General features: G+C 39.2%; 1 protein-coding gene across 4 annotated transcripts in view; it reads left to right on the top strand.

Moving 5' to 3' along the window:
- The window catches only part of sbno2b (strawberry notch homolog 2b), a 60,693-nt gene that overhangs the window by 8,391 nt on the left and 36,127 nt on the right, over window positions 1-16,175 (top strand). For 3 of the 4 annotated variants that reach the window (XM_023404429.2, XM_023404430.2, XM_023404431.2), the window contains exons 2-4: window positions 5,149-5,375; window positions 6,766-6,854; window positions 14,607-14,730. In XM_023404429.2, coding sequence (XP_023260197.1) covers window positions 5,268-5,375; window positions 6,766-6,854; window positions 14,607-14,730 — 321 coding nt within the window. In that variant the 5' untranslated portion in view covers window positions 5,149-5,267. Of the gene's footprint in view, window positions 1-5,148; window positions 5,376-6,765; window positions 6,855-13,954; window positions 14,035-14,606; window positions 14,731-16,175 lie in introns of those variants that run through there. The other variant, XM_087173496.1, reaches the window with a different exon arrangement.

Below are 16,175 nucleotides of genomic sequence, written 5' to 3' on the forward strand. Positions count from 1 at the left end.
TACAGAATACAAACGCACACTACGACAGGAGAGTTATACATGCATTTGTGTTTTCGTGGATGGATTACTGAATGGCCCGCCTCACCACAAAGAGATGCAAAACGACCACAAAGAGACTTGAGACAACCCCAAAGAAATGCAAAACAACTACAAAGAAAAATACTATTACAAAGGGACCTAAAACGATCACTGAGAGACGCAAAACAATTACAGCAACCTTTTTTTGTCTGTCATTCCCCTTTCCTGGCATTTCCACTCTTTGACTTGTCCACATTGACATTGCAGTGACAGCAGAAGTTCAGCAGGACAGCAGCAAAATCCGTGTCTGCACTGGATCAGTTCAGCTAGTACTGCTGCACATGGCTGTTGTAGCATTTGACAAGCACAATGATATACTCACCTATACATGTAATTAAAAAAATACATGAGCTTTTGATCAGTGTCACACACATACATGCAAACAGTTAAATGGCCAGTGTAAATTTGGCTAAAATGCCTCTTGTCGTTGACACCCTTTGTGCCGCATGTAGCTGATTTTGAGAATGTGGTTAATGATGATGAAGCCGAGCTGTGTTGAAGGATTTTCAGAGAACCTTAAGAAGGATTTAGTACCCTGCCAAAGAAAAGCAATGAGATGAGTGTGACGAGTAAAAGGAATACATGTGAGAGATGATGAGGACACAGTGGTCAACAGGACAGGGGGTGAGGTTGAAAGAATAAGCCTTGATTTTTCTGCTTTGTGCTAAGTGTCAACCTCAAGAAAATGAACTAATGGTGGGGACACAAAAGGAAGTGAGATAAAGACTATGCTTCTGTCTCCACCTTAGCAAAAGTTCTGCATTTTCTCCCTGTCATACATTCCCTTCTAGCAATGCACTTGCCACAGCATTTGAAGGGACACATGCATGCATTCATGTGCTCAATAGCCAATACATGTATGTGTTTTACTACTTAATTACTTAAATGCCTACTGGGTAAAGTTGTACATGACGAGAAAAACAGCCTTATTCTATTATATACACACAAATGGTAATTAGTTGCGGATGTGGAAATATGATTTGTATATCAACACTCCACATGTGAGTCTCCATTTGCGAGTGAGATGGCACACGCGCCAGGCAGGGTGGTTGTTCTCCTCGTGAGCGTTAATCATGATTTAGCAGCTTAAGGAAGTCACACTTCCCTGGATGATCCCCATGTGCTCTGGCAGGTACTGATATTTAGTAAAGGCCACCAGCATACTACCAGGGAGTCCACCACAGACTGCATTTTTAGTTCTCACCTAATGTACTGCCAAGCACATGTTGGGTGCTGTAACTAACAACACACATAGTAAACACACATCTTGTGTTTTTGAAGTGACAGAGCTGTGCTGCTTGTTAACCTCTGTCTGGCTGACAGGCACAGTGACTCACGCAGCCTAGGGGAACCGATGGCCTAGAATGAAGCCACACAGTGTCTAATTCGACCAAACCCCCATGTTTGCATTCTAGTCCATCTTCCGAGATATAACACACAGTCTGTCCATTTCTGCATGTCCAGCGCATGGTATATTGGCTTGTTTCAATTTTTAAGCATTGTACAATTGCTGCATATGAAATGGCCTAATCTCCCTGCAGTGAGCTGTTGCATTAGGCCACCCAGAGAGAGAGAGAGAGAGACATGCATGGGAGGTAACTGCACAAAAACCAGCAGCAACCTTTCAAGTAATTAACAGATTTAAAAGATTACACTCCAAAAGAGTGCTTATCCCCCCCCGTCTCTTTTTCTTTCTCTCTCTCCGTTGGTTAATAACAGAGCGTTAGGGCTTGTGTCTTATTTAAAAACTGCCTTTTCCTCTTCACCATATAGGACACACATTTGACTTAGCAGTCTTCATACAGGCTGTAAATTCAAATATTGACAAAGACGACATATTTTTAAGTTGGCAGAGGACCCAGAGAGTGCAGACCTCCACCAAGGCCAATACCCAACAACATACACCAAACTTAAAATAAGAAAATTCAAATTCACAGTAAATGATCTCGATCTACCCCAAAATTTAATAGGTTCTTCCCTGACCCATGCCACATCCCTCCACCACATTTGGTGCAAATTGTTTGACTACTTTTTGCATAATTCTGCTGACAAATAAACAAACAAACCAACAAGCAGACATGGGAAAAAGGTTGAGGTTACAACCATACAGGGTTATAAAATGCTGTGTGTGCTGATTTTTGTTGAATGAACTACCCTGCGCCGCAGTGGGCATGTCTTGTTCTGTATCTTTTGTTTTCTTTGTCCCTTAACTCCAGCCCTCTTATCCCAGCTGATAGCTTTCTTCATCACCTCCCTCTTTCTCTGTGGAGGTTAGGAGTAGCAGGGGGTTTTGCTGTTTTCCGGTAATGAGGGGCCTTACAGGAAGGGGATATCTGGGACCGCTCTTGTAATAATCAGTATCGATTATCCTCAGAGGCTCACTGGAGGGCTGGGGGTTAGGGAAGAGGGGACAGCAAAAGACGGACATTTTTTCTGTTGCTAAGAGACAGTAAGAGGCATAATACTGTTGTCTGTGGTTGGTAGGGGGAATGAGTGATAGTACTATACTACTGGGCAATTATAGATTTCAGCTTTAACGTGAGCTCTCTGAAATACTCCTTCCATACCAAAAACTATGACATCAACTACTGAATGTGCTTTCAGACCGCTATCACGGAATAATTCATTGTTCAGGTATTTGAATCTACAACTGTAGTTTCATAAACATCACTGAAACCACAGAATTCAATAGAATGACATAATTGTATCAATTTCTGTTTAGTTTCTCTATCTTGCTCACCCACTTATAAGCTTGCTTTCTCTTTCCGTCACTCTATTTTCTTCCTCTCTTTATTTGAAAGCAGTTAGATAGTCATTTGGCATTGTTTAAGATGAGAAACTTGAGACCCAGGTAAAGTTGGGCTAATGTAGGATTATTAACCCAGGTTGAGTACTGCACATTAATCCACTCATATTCACTACAAATATGCATTTAGCCGTGGTCACCATAAAGGTGTAAAAGAATAATTCAAGAGCACCATGGATTAGTTTTGCCTATTTAACCTTTGACCTAAATTGAACTCGTAAGACATTTAAGAACCGTTGCTACAGCCAAGCCTGCAGTGTCCTTAGGGTGTTTCATTCAGTACAGTTCTGCAACACCAAAGAGGCTTCACAAGGCTTTCAAGTCTAACACAAGCTGCCTTGCTTTCATCTGGACTCAGAGGCTCAGAGCTGGTTATTGATATTCAAAAAATATCTAGTATCCCTGTCCTTAAGACCTCCTGCTTAGGAAGTTTGCCAGTTGGTTCTCTGCATTTGGCTTCCCCACATTTGCTTCACCCTTATCCAGACAGTATCACACTGGCAGCCTGAGGGTAAAATGGCCTCCCTTTGTGTGTATTGGCTATGTGAGTGGTGAATATGTTAGGTCAGGTCTCTCTCTCCCGCTCTCCGCCCCCCCCCTCCCCCTCTCACACACACACACACACACACACACACACACACATGCACACACCCAGACACACAAAGGCCCTCTTATTTAGACCCTCATGAACTCTATTAGGATTTATTACCTCAGCTTCGTCCCCAGTGAACACGTCTGGCCTATGTTCCATATTGGGGGCAAACTGGAGGAAGGAATGAAGGAAGGGAGAGTGGAAGGAAGGTAACAGTTTGATTAGTTTGGGGCAAGGGAGTGTTACTGACATTACACAGATGTGCATTGTGGAGTGCTGAAAGATTGGATTGATTCAGCTGTCAAACTGGTGAGATTTGTGGGATATCTGTTAAGCTTTCAATCTGAAAGAAGCAGAATGCAGTTATGGTTTTTTTGTATATTGTGCAGATCTATTGTTTGCACGTACTGGGGTAGTGAGATGAACCTCACCTCCTGCACATTAGTCCAATTTATATTTTCATCAAACCTCAGTAGTAGGCAGCAGAAGTACAAGATGCCAGCTTTTGACTCAGGGTTATTTGGTCTTAGTGAACCCATATCAGAACAAAGTAGGTCGTTGTGGTCAGTTTCCCAATTATAGGAAAGCATGTCTAATTTACTCAGACAGATTTAATAGGGAAATCATGATATCTGTAAATACTAATATTACTTACAAATTCTGCCCTGCCATCATATATCATTTTCATTTTTCTAATTCATGATTGTTGTGTGTATGAGAAGAAGAGATACAGGAGTGGGGAACCTGTTAGCATTGCAGGAAGTCTTCTGCCAGACAGTCTGGTCTAGCCAGTCAAACTTGTCATTATATAGGACACGCACTGCTTGAATTGTTAAACACGCATACACACATAGCTGTTCGTGACAGAAATGGGCCTCCTGAGTGCATACTATACTAACTGCCTGATTACGCTTTATGGCTCTGAAAATTTATAGAATTGTGCAGCTATAGCTGTATCAACATTTAGTCTAGGTTTTCAACATATCTGTAGCCCATATGGTTCACACTGTTGTATAGCTCCTATGGTGATTTTGATTGGTTCTTCAATAAATGTGGAACCTTCAGTGATGTCAGATGACAACCAGCTAATGAGGGCTGTCAATCAGTGAGAATAAAGGCTTGTACTCTGCATTATAAATACGATCAATTTCGACAAATTCAGTTTGTGTTGTGACAAAGGCAGCTAGAATCAGTCTTGAAGTGGAAGACCAATTGTCTAATTTGCTTCATAAGATAAAAGTAATTTGTTATTGTCAAACATTTATTGGGATTTTATTATATTTCTCTTGTGAAATTAACTTGTGTGTGTGTATATTTTTATTCTGTGGCAGACTTAATACACTTTCTTAGACCACTTCTATGTTGTTGTTTGTTCTGTAATATTCTGTTTACATAAAATGCACTTCTATCTTCTTTCCATTGTAGACCAGTGTTACAGTTCTTTCAATGTTATATGATAATATAATAATGCAGGTGGACAGTTTTATTTAGGATGTGTTCTAAAAGAAGTGAGATTAGCCACACTAACTTTTTAAATGTATGTCTTTCCACATGCTTTTATATGTGTGCAGTATTTTGATGTGGTATTGATATTGATCACCATGTTCGCTGGTTCAATTCTTATGTTTCTCCCTTTCCCCTACATCCCCTCCATCTCCACTGTCATCCTCAGGTCATGGAGAGCATTTGCCCTTGTTAGAAGTACAACCTAGGACATAGCCAGCACGTGGGTGGCGGTCAGAGGGTGCGTAGCCTAAGTCAGCTGGTGGTCATGTGTGAAGCTGTGGTCTGATGCCCACCCTCCCCTCAGCGCTGGCCATGGACGGGGAGAACTACCTGCATCCAGAGGGCCCTCAGCTGGACAGCAGCTTGTTCTCTGTGGCCGCCTCTAACATGGAGGTATATTATTACATTAATTTGCATCCATATGCATATTCACTTAACTTTCATGGGTTGTGTTTTAAATGCAATTCAAATCACATTTTTGATAACTCCCTTTTGTATGAGCTCATTTTCATAGAGGTGAAATAAATTCCTTAAAGTAGATTGGGGCAGGTTAGTTTAGGTTGACATGCTCTTGCTATAGGATTTGTGTAGCACTTTGTTGAAAGTAAAAGCCTTTTTTGTTGAAAATGTTAGTATGGTATCATTTTAAATGTGCCAGGGGTCACTTCAGCAATCCCAAAAGATTGTGCTTAAATAGATTTAATTATGTAATAACTGCAGAACAATGCATTTTTTTCTTAGGAGTGTTGAATATAACCATGTTGAATGACATGCCTAGAAACTTAAACTAGCTTGAACATATAGGCTTTTTCTTTGTACACTTTCTCCACTATCTTATGGGTAAATATACTTCAGCTGTACCTAAATTTAAAAACACAACACCTCAAATATTTACTACTATTCATCAGAGCACTGGTGTATGTGACATCTCTGTGGTAGAGCACTCATCTAGAAATATGTGAGAAAGGAAGTGATCCTACTTGTGGTATTATTTGCCAGGCACAGCTGTTAATGAATTCTTTTCCGTTTCCCATGTAGAAGAGACCAAGTATTAAGGGGTCATGTCACCCAAATTTTCTCACTTATCCCTAGTGGTATCAAAGCATGCAGGGAGTTTTATGTGCCAAGGTTTTGAGATATTTGCCATCTGAGATTCCTACTGCGACTTTAATATTTTCCATGAAGGTAAATGGAATTTTGTTTTTGGTGCTCAGAGTGTTGAAAAAGTACATTTAGATTCAGATTAAATTTAAAATATTCCTTATCAAAAAGTCCCCAAAGAATTTGAGCACAGCAAATAAAATTCTATTGACCTCCACTGTAATGAGCTAATGACAGAAATTCTCAAACTAACCACATATAACTGAAACACTGCCTCTAAGGATAAGTGTTTTGTAATTTGCCTGAAGTGACCATTTAAGGGCTTACACAATTACACTGAATCAAAATGAAGTCAGCATACTCTCTGACATCAGTTACATGTGGTATTCCGAAGACCATGTGGAGCAGAGATGTTTATCTGAACATCCTGTGCATAGTGTTTCACCATAGTGCATGGCAGAATGCACCAGTGTAATGGTGGTAATAGTATTCTCTTTTGAAAATATCAAATGTAGTTTGATACCATGTAGTTTTTGCTGATAATTTTGCCAGAAGATACACCACTGGAGTGATAGACACATAGAGCATGTGTTGTTCATGTTTTAAAGTTATAGGAAAGCTTTGTTATTTGTTATTTTTATGCTTTTTACAAAGTGTGATAGATTTTCATTTTGTGTTTTAGAGTTCAATATATGCGTCCCCTGGATCCTGGGGATCCTTTCCTCAGCAGGCTGGATACAGCATACACTGCCCTATGCAATCTGGAAACCAGTAAGTGTATATAAGCTCACACAACATACAATATCTTGTATTACCATTAGCTAAGAATGAAAGAATATCAACTGAAAACATCACAAGTAAAGACAGTGTCTTTTAAGTGACTTTATGCGCTGTACACTGGTACATACATGGCGGTTGAGAGTCTTAAAGAGACTGTTCCATAACAAATACCATGTTCAGTGCTCACAACAGACGACAGATTCTTTAGATGAGGTCTGTAAACCGTTGGAAATGGGCGATAACTACCCACAAGAGTTTCGCGCATGAGATAGCAAAATGTCCCAACTGTAGTTATTGTGAGCATGATGTTTGTGCTGTGGGTGTCTTATGAAGGTTTTGCTAATGGCGAGCATGTTTGACAAATGCATTATTGTCTGAGACAGCCACATCCATATAACAAACAAATATACTTCCTTTATATGTGTGGATCTTAATAGGACACAGAGTTGCAAAAATAAAATGAAATTTAATTCATTACATGCAATACATGCTGCTATAGTCACTCTTATAGTCATATTACACTGGACAAATATGATAAATTCACTGTTGTTTATTTTGCAACAGAGACTATATTATCATAGAACTAATATAGATATAAAGAATAGAAAATAATGATGTTGCGGGTTATACTTGTATTTGAACTTTCCTGAAGATAAATATATAAATGTGTGGGTTAGTGTTTGAAGTGGAAGCTGGGTGATGCTGCTTCCCTCTTAGTTGAGTTAATATAAGGCGTTGTGTCCAATAATTGATGTGATGCTTTGCAATATTAAATGCCGGTGCACCAGCCCATCTTAAGTTTTCTCCTCTGAATTTAAAACTGTCTCAGTGGGGCCGAAATGTAGCAGACATTTGAAATCTTATGTTGACTTATTTTTTAGAGTTGATATGATCCCATTATTGCATTGCTGACACCTGGAGTGAGCACATACAATCTGGTCAATACATCACTTTTTAACCTGACACTAAATAACCAGCTCACGTCATTGGGGATGGTCTCCTTTATCTGACCTCGTTCATTTCCTGTAGAGGGTGGGCTGACATCTGCTTCACTATGGGGGGTTAATCGCAACATCTTGCAACTCGGCTCTGTTTTTATGACTTCACCGCTCAATGAGAGGTGTTTGTCTCTTTCTTAAACCATAAGGTGTGTGTGTGTGTGTGTCAAGGGCTGTGCAACACCTTGTCTACATTGGCCTTGTAGAGTAAGCAGCTTGTCAACCATGCAGCAGCAGCTGCAATCCTTGTCAGTTTCTATTCTGCATCCGTTGAGCCACAGTAGGCTGTGCATTACTGTGGTTTTTTACAGAGATCACAGCCCAATACACAGTCAAGGTAGTAGAAAAACACAGCAAATGTTCAACACGTTTTCTTACCTGGCTTCAGTGTAGCAGGGCTCGGATGTTGGTTTGAACTTTGCCCAGCCTTGGTGGACAGGGATTTCTATTAGGAAAGAGAATTTAATTCAATGTCACTGACAGTTAAACAACACGTCATGGAAAAGATATTGTCATGTAATGCTGGGGTGTGTTGCAGCATCTGTGAATGGTGAATATCAGCTATGAACTGTAAGAGGTAGTGTGTCTCCTGTAGGGCTGTGCAGTAACTACATAATGTCATGTTTTTGTCAAAAGATTTTGACACTATGATGACACACATCTGTGAACATCTACCTGTATGTATCCCAGCTGTACCATGATGCATGGACTACATTTGAGATTTGTGTGGGTTTGATATCTACATACAGTGTCTCTTTTGTGATTCTGTAGTTAACTTATAGAAAAACCTTTCATGTTTCAAAAATGAATTTGAAAATTTAGTCATCTCCAAATGTGTCATACTAAACATAACTCAGGAGGTGTTTCTTCTAGCAGTGGTGTTTTGTATTGTTATAGATGACGTGAGAGTACAGTCTGGGGTTTTCAGGTTCACTCAAAGTGGAAATTTCTGACATCAAGCTGGTTTTACAAGATTATTCTGTTGTAAAGACCCTCATCTAGACAGAACAATGTGGTTTGAAAAGGTATCAATTCAGTATTATTTTATGTCAGTAAATGTTTTGTCCTGTAGCAGACATGTTTTGAGTTCTTATAACAAAGAAACAAGACTCTGATCATGAGGTCACTCTTTATTATTTCAATTTCTTTTTTTTTGTCTCCACTGTTTGACCAAGTAAACAGGACAGAGGTCTTGAAGCTCCAGTTTTTGCATCTCTTCTTGTCATTACTCTACATCTTTTTTCTTCACTCAGTTCAGTACTTCTGATATTTAGTCATGCTTTTTATGACACTTCTTCACTCCTTAGTGAATAGTAGTATATATATATATATATATATATATATATGTATGTATAACTTACGCTGACATTGTCAGAGAGCGGTTGAATCAACTCTGTAGGTATTGTTTGAGATGTTGGTTTTGCATGATACAAGGCAGTTTCTCAAACTCGGAGCTGGGAACTCACATGGGGTCACCTGATATTCACGTGAGGTTGTGGGAGACTTCCAAGATGGATATACTTTATATCTATTTCTGTATGTTTTAAACAAAGATATTCTGGACTTAAAATTTGGGGCAACTGACTAGAAAAGCCTGGGAAATCCTGTTGTCAAGTGTCCAGATGACTGTGTAAACCCCCTTAATAATGTGTCTGACAGAAGGGCTCTATTTTTGGGGTTCGCACATGGCGAAGAGTGCAACTCCACACCAATGAACTGGCATTTTCCTGGCGTGTACCAACGTTATTTCCTCGCCTGCGCTTGTTCGTCCTGGTGAGTCGCCATGCACCCCACTGGGAGGAGAGACACAGCAGAGGGTGTGCCAATCAAGCAGCACACTGCAATCCTGGTGCCAAGGATAACTGCCTCTCATGCAGGCTGCTGCCTGCCTGCTCAGGTCAACAGCTCAGCGCACCTGTGTTTGCACCTGTGTTTGCACCTTTAATATTTTGTCACTTTATTTGGTGAAGGCACACATATACACCCCTATAAGATCACACAAATCTCTTTATTCACGTGTTGATCATCTTTCCATTTTCATTGGTAAGATGATCACACAGAAAAAATAAAGTTTTATTTCAGTTATGGCATTAATGCCAGTGAGACAGAAGAAAGATAATAATGAGTGACTCTTAACCACCACCTGTCATCCAATAACAGCTTGCAGCCTAAGCTGATGGCCTTTCCTTTACAATAGTGTCTCCCTTTCCAGCTGCCTGCAGGCAGAAGGTATCTGTTCATTCTGCAGAAACTAATTGATTATGTGCACTGTCAATTCACATTTGCACACAGCAGACCCAGTGGTTCAACCACTGGTTCGGTTTTGTGGACCCAGCACAAGACTGTTGCAAAATAACCACAGAAACCTCTGTGCTTATGTTAACATCAAACTTTGTGGTTTCGATGATTTATTCTGTACAGTTGTAACTGCAGTGTAAATCAGCAGGGGTGTGGGGGACTGATTCTGTGAAAACAGTCTACACAGTCACAATTGAAACATTTATCTTCATTGGTACATTAGTACCTATCTCTACTTACTAATCCTCCCCTAGTGTCTCCATCCAAATTTTTAATCATAGTACAGGACCAACATGATGTGATAGACATTGTTTGGAAGTTTTTAATTAAAAAACTCAGGGGTTGCATTGTAGTCTGGAGTCCTATGGAAACGATGACGTAGACAAAGACGCTTCCTCATTGGGTCTTATTGGTCATGACCACCAGTGGTGAATGCAACTTAGATAACAAATTACAAGTGTCACTGACCTAGTTGTCTTTGCTAGCAGTCAAATTCTGCATTTAAATGCTACAACTGCCTTCGCTGTTCGTCTAAGGAAACCTCTCCCAAATTGTCAGTGCATCTAGCGGGGAGAGCGCTATGTTTAAAGGGGAGGGGTAGTGAATGTGATTGGCCTCCAACATGCTAAAATGTATAATAATGTATGTTCTCTGTTCCCACCTTGTATTTTGTTTGACTATCACAGATACTGTATATTGGTATCAACATCAACTGAACTGAGTCAACAATTTAAGTCTACAGCCCATACATATCACTAGATCCTTGGTATCTTCCCTAGTGATGCTCTGCCAGTCCCATACTATAACCATGTACATGTCTCACTGATTTTGGTCTGGATGTTAATATTTTCAAACCTTTTAATCCAGTGTCCTTGATTACAGAGCCAGAACAAGGAAGAATATGTCACTATCAGATCATACTGTACATGTTAGCTGATGCAAAAAAAAGGAGAAAAAAAAACTGTGTAATGTAAAAACCTCTAAAAATAACGACCAGTGTTTTGAATATCTTCAGCAAACAGCAGTAAGAGTTTGTGTGATTCGGTCTGTCCCACACAGCTGAACCTGGATATTCGTTTACAGCTGAAAAATAAGAAACAGACCACTGAGAAACAGACCATTGATGTGATTCTATTTTATGTCTTGTATATGTCTGATGCTGAGATTGTCTTGAGTTATCAGTCTTGAAAGCTCAGATTGTTTGCAGCACTTAATGTTAACATGGCTCTGTGAGACAGGAACACACTATAGACCACATTTCAAAGAGATTTTCTGTAGAAAAACCAGACCCTCTTTCTTTAACCATTTTCCTTTTGATGCAATGACACAGTGAGATGAGTCAAATGAAGCTCAAGGTGAGCTTTTTGATATCCTTTCTCTAAAGTTACGTTTAATCTGCTGCCTGTCATCTCTGTGTTATTTGCTGTTGATACTGCCGGCCGCCAGACTGGAGTGTTTCCCAGTGCTATGACTCAAAGTTCACTTATTGCACTCTGCTGATAGCGTGAGAGTTAAATTTCATGGGTGTGTTGGTTGTAAGGAAGCGTTCTTCCAAGGAATCTTTGCAGTTGGTTACTTACTGATGTCACTGTTTACTGTTTAGCATCAAGTTGTTCAGTAAACTCTTTGATAAACATCTGTGAAAGGAGCATTAAACCATTGATAATCACTGAAAGGGGTTTTGTTTTTCTCATGGTCACTTTTAAGAAACCTTTGTCTTTTAGTGAACACTGTTGAAATCAGTTTAAGTTACACAAAACTTGCCACAGTCATGCTGCTTATATGAATATAAGGACAAGGTTTTGTTTTAGTAAGAAGTTTATAGCATTTAAAAATCAAACATCAAACCTGGACTGAAAATCACCTTTTATCACTTGGAGAGTAATTCTCTCTTTTTCTTAACTAGCTAAAGCACTGACATAATACTCTTTCTATTTCTGTGTCTTTGTTTTTACAGTCACTTAAAGGGAATCTTTCCAAGTAAATCTGCTCTGGTCAAAGTCCTTCACTTATACTAATATAAGGTGTAAAGAATGATTTTATAATGTATATTAATATTTTATAATTTGTTTTCTAAGCTATTTCAAGTCCTACTGTAGTCAGCTGTAGCTGTTAGTGTGTTTAAAGAATGTTGAAGAGCAGCTATCCGGCTGGGCTGCATTGTAAATCTTTATGATTGAGCCACTTTTTAATGTTTGAAATTACAATGTTGTTCTGACACTTCAGGTCTGTAATTATGGCCATTATTTACTTTATCATTGATAAACATCATTCCAACCAGAAGTCAGATAACCTGGTATCGTTGTAAACTTCATTGATGGAAGCCAAATGTCTAAAAACAACATTGTTACATGGCCAATATGCTTTTAGCCTCAGATAAAAGATTGTGCAACGATAATAAGGTTCATGTGATGATCTGTACACAACCACTGACTGTGTAGTATGGGAAGGCTATGTACACAAACAGTAAGTCAATCACCTCCTTTGGCCAAGAGCCGCTAACTGGCTTTGTGCTTTTGGAAAGCAGCTGATGCCAGCCTGCCCAGACCTCTGCTGTAATAATATCACTGTCATATCATTGCTGACTATAAGGGCCAGGAAGGGGATTTCCAGTGCAGGTGATTGTTACCATTCAATGTGCTATGATCTTTCTGAGAACTAACCGATTATTAACCAGTATGAGCTCATGACCCTTTTTCTAGTTTATAATCATCGCTCATGAATATAGTTTATTTTCGTACTACTGCCACTGCTGCAGGTGCAGCCTGTTAAGTTCTAATTACATGACTAATGTAAAAAAACACATTTTTCATTTCACAATTAACATCATAATGTAATATGTAAATCACAAAATCATTATTTTAGTTAAAGTAAGGACATATATTTTGCAAATATTACACACGACACCTGTTTTGTTGTCTTCCAACTGCGTGTTTCACATGACTATTATAGTCCATTCATGGTCAAGTGATTGTGCCTGAAGTAAAAGTTAGGTTTGTGTAATGAGTGCAAGGCTGTGGAACCACAGCACATTCAAGTCAGCAGCGTGGAAACATTTTGGTTTGTTAAAAAAAGGTGATTTTGGAGAATCACTACACCCCTACTGATGATTATGACGGTTACCCTTGCCTTTATTTTTTCACTGTGTCGGGCAACATTCATTATTTGCATGATTATGGAAAACAACCATAGCAACCAAAAGTTTCCACCAAAAGTTTGTGACTTTTTCTTTTAACATGAATTTGTGCATCAGTGATCACTATTAGAGCATAAACCTAATTAAAAAAACTGCTGTTTGTATTGCGGCCCAGTGATATTTGCAGTTCTCTAAAAGATGATGTAGGGATTCTTTACAATAGAAACTCACTAAAAATAGAACATTTGAACATGGAAATGATTAAATATTGAATCTTGCAGCATGTTGTTGTTCAAAAAGGCAAAATAATCACAGGAACCATGTTTTTATAGACTTGATTCTACACACTGGCTTAGGGCAACCCTTTCCCTTGGTGTGTTTTGAACTTAAATCAATCAGTCTCACTGATCTCTGGCCCGTGCTTGAGGACACAGAGCCAAATCCTGTGAATAGCTTTGGCCAAGCTCATTCCCTCTGAGCCTGAGCCCTGGCACATGATTGGATGAGAGGAACATGGGAAGGTGCAGTTACAGTTCCACCTTGACAAAGCTTTGGTTTTGCTTTCATTTTGCCTTCACTATCAGCATAGTGGGTTGTTACATTATGACGACTTGTACTCAGCAAGAAACTGAAAATATCTCATTATGAGGTCTGTAGACTCGTTTCTGATAATTTGCAACACTGGGCTAAAGCAAAATGGTTGGTTTTAACAGAAGGTGGATGTTGGATCTTCACGCAGGTCAGAACAGTTGTTACTCTTTATCCCTTGACTTTCTTTTCAAACTTTTACCTCTTTCTGCCGTGTTGGACCTATGTATAAGTGTTTCTGTCATTGTTATTTTATATTTCACAGATATACTATATTTTCAATTATTCATTCTTTGGTACTTTGATTTAGAAAGGTACAAGAGCCTATAGCTTCACTCCACTCTGGCATCAGCTTATTTCACAATTAAGTGATCGGAGCGTCGTCAGCAAACAAAACTGAAAGTGTTTTCACCTGTTAAGTTTGTGTAATGTGTCAGAATTGTTAAAACAGGATGTATTGTTGTAGTGTTAGATCACCATATTTTTGCTTTAAGAGCACTAGATCACCGTCTAAAACTGTTTTGACTGTGCCAATGACTGCTTGATCACACAGGTTGCTTTTTAGTGCCACTTTCATTTCTCTACTGGAGCTGCTTATTGCACATTAATAGAAGGCTGTCTCGGTACTTGCTGATTGTAAGGTCTAAATTTGTATGATGCATGTGTCACTTTTATTTGTGTACGTAGCAGTTAAAAACACTAAACCTCTTCTTTCCCCCATAGGCAATACCACTTGAACAGCAGCACTACCACCACCACTCCGGATGTGCACATGGACATGTACTCGGGATTCTCTGACGTAGACTTTTCCAGCCTCAACCTCCCTCGAAATGGAGATTTCCCCCAGGTTGGTTTTGTATATCTGGTGTGCATGTTGGCATATTTGTATTTGTGTTAAAGTAACACACACACACACACACACACAGTGTAATGCCTACAAGAGCCACTATGAAAACACTCATACCTACTCAGACACAATTTACCATGGCTCCCACCCACTGCTTTCATCTTGTCTTCTGTGTGTATTCAGCTCAGCTTAATTTACCTTAGAGAAGCCTGATTAAAGCCTAGTGTTGTCTAGACGACTGCAGAAGTAGCTGCCCCATTCCTGTCAAGGCATGTCATTAATAAGACACTGTAATTTAACACTGTAATTCTTCTACACTTCCACACTGCATTTTCAGAAATCGATGCGATTTTCAGTCATGCTTGGAATGACTCCACAAAGTGAGATATGTTGTCTGGAACTTTGTGTCTTGAAGATTATTATCCCCGGAGATACAGCTATAAGAATAGGACATTCATTTCTGGACGTGGACAGTCAAACAGAGGTTCAGCCTTATACTCACTTGCATATTTACCCCACCATTCCAGATGGTTACTATCCTTCATTTGCATTTTCTATTTCTGTGCACTTTTGTGCCCATCCAGCCAAGTCCTTATGGTTAGCACCGTATGAATAGGAGCCAATTGTAATGACACAGACCAGTGAGTTTCTAATCTGAAGCCTATTTGGGCTGAGCTGATGAGTGCCATTATGGAACCATATTAAAACACAATATGCTATGATGATGAGTTTTAAAGAAAGGCAGTCATGGGTTACCAAGCGAACTGGCAGTATCTCCCTCATGATTAGCCTGTCTGACAGGAGAAAAGGCATAGCAAACTGTTTTTTTCTTGGTTCAACATAAGGCCAAAGCAGTAAATAATAAGAGAGGCACTTCTTGCCTTGAATATGTGTTTTCTAAAGGTTCTCACTGGATAATAAATTGTTCTTATTATATCTCTTTAAACCTGACCTGGATTTTATGTCCCCACAAATTCAAATTGTGTTCTTGGTGAAAGAGCAGGGGTGAGTTTAAGTAAACACACTATTAGTAGTTCTGACAAAAAGGGTTGACAGTGAGTCTGTGGATTATCCAAAGTAACCTAGACATTGCTTTATTCTGGAAAGACAAGTTCCTGTTTAGTTTTAAGTGCTATGAGGACCACAAATAAAATTCCATTTGTGTCAGATCAGCATCTCAAAAAAATATCTCAAAATCCCAGTAGATAAAATTGAAACTACTCTGTCTGTGTAGGTAGATACCACTTGGTGTAAGTTTGAAAATATGTGGCCCAAAAGTCTGAGACCACTTTACCATTCACTTGAATAGGAAAGTGGTCTCAGACTTTTGGACATAACTGTACTTAGGGAGAGTTGACCCTAAATTGAAATAGAAACCGAAGTGGCATCCTACAGTATAAAATTACACACTTATACTGAACCAGTATTAATTTTCTATAAATAAA

Source organism: Seriola lalandi, unplaced genomic scaffold, assembly GCF_002814215.2.
Source record: "Seriola lalandi dorsalis isolate HSWRI2012SDOR001 ecotype SW California unplaced genomic scaffold, Sedor1 jcf7180002054244, whole genome shotgun sequence".
NCBI lineage: Eukaryota > Metazoa > Chordata > Actinopteri > Carangiformes > Carangidae > Seriola > Seriola lalandi.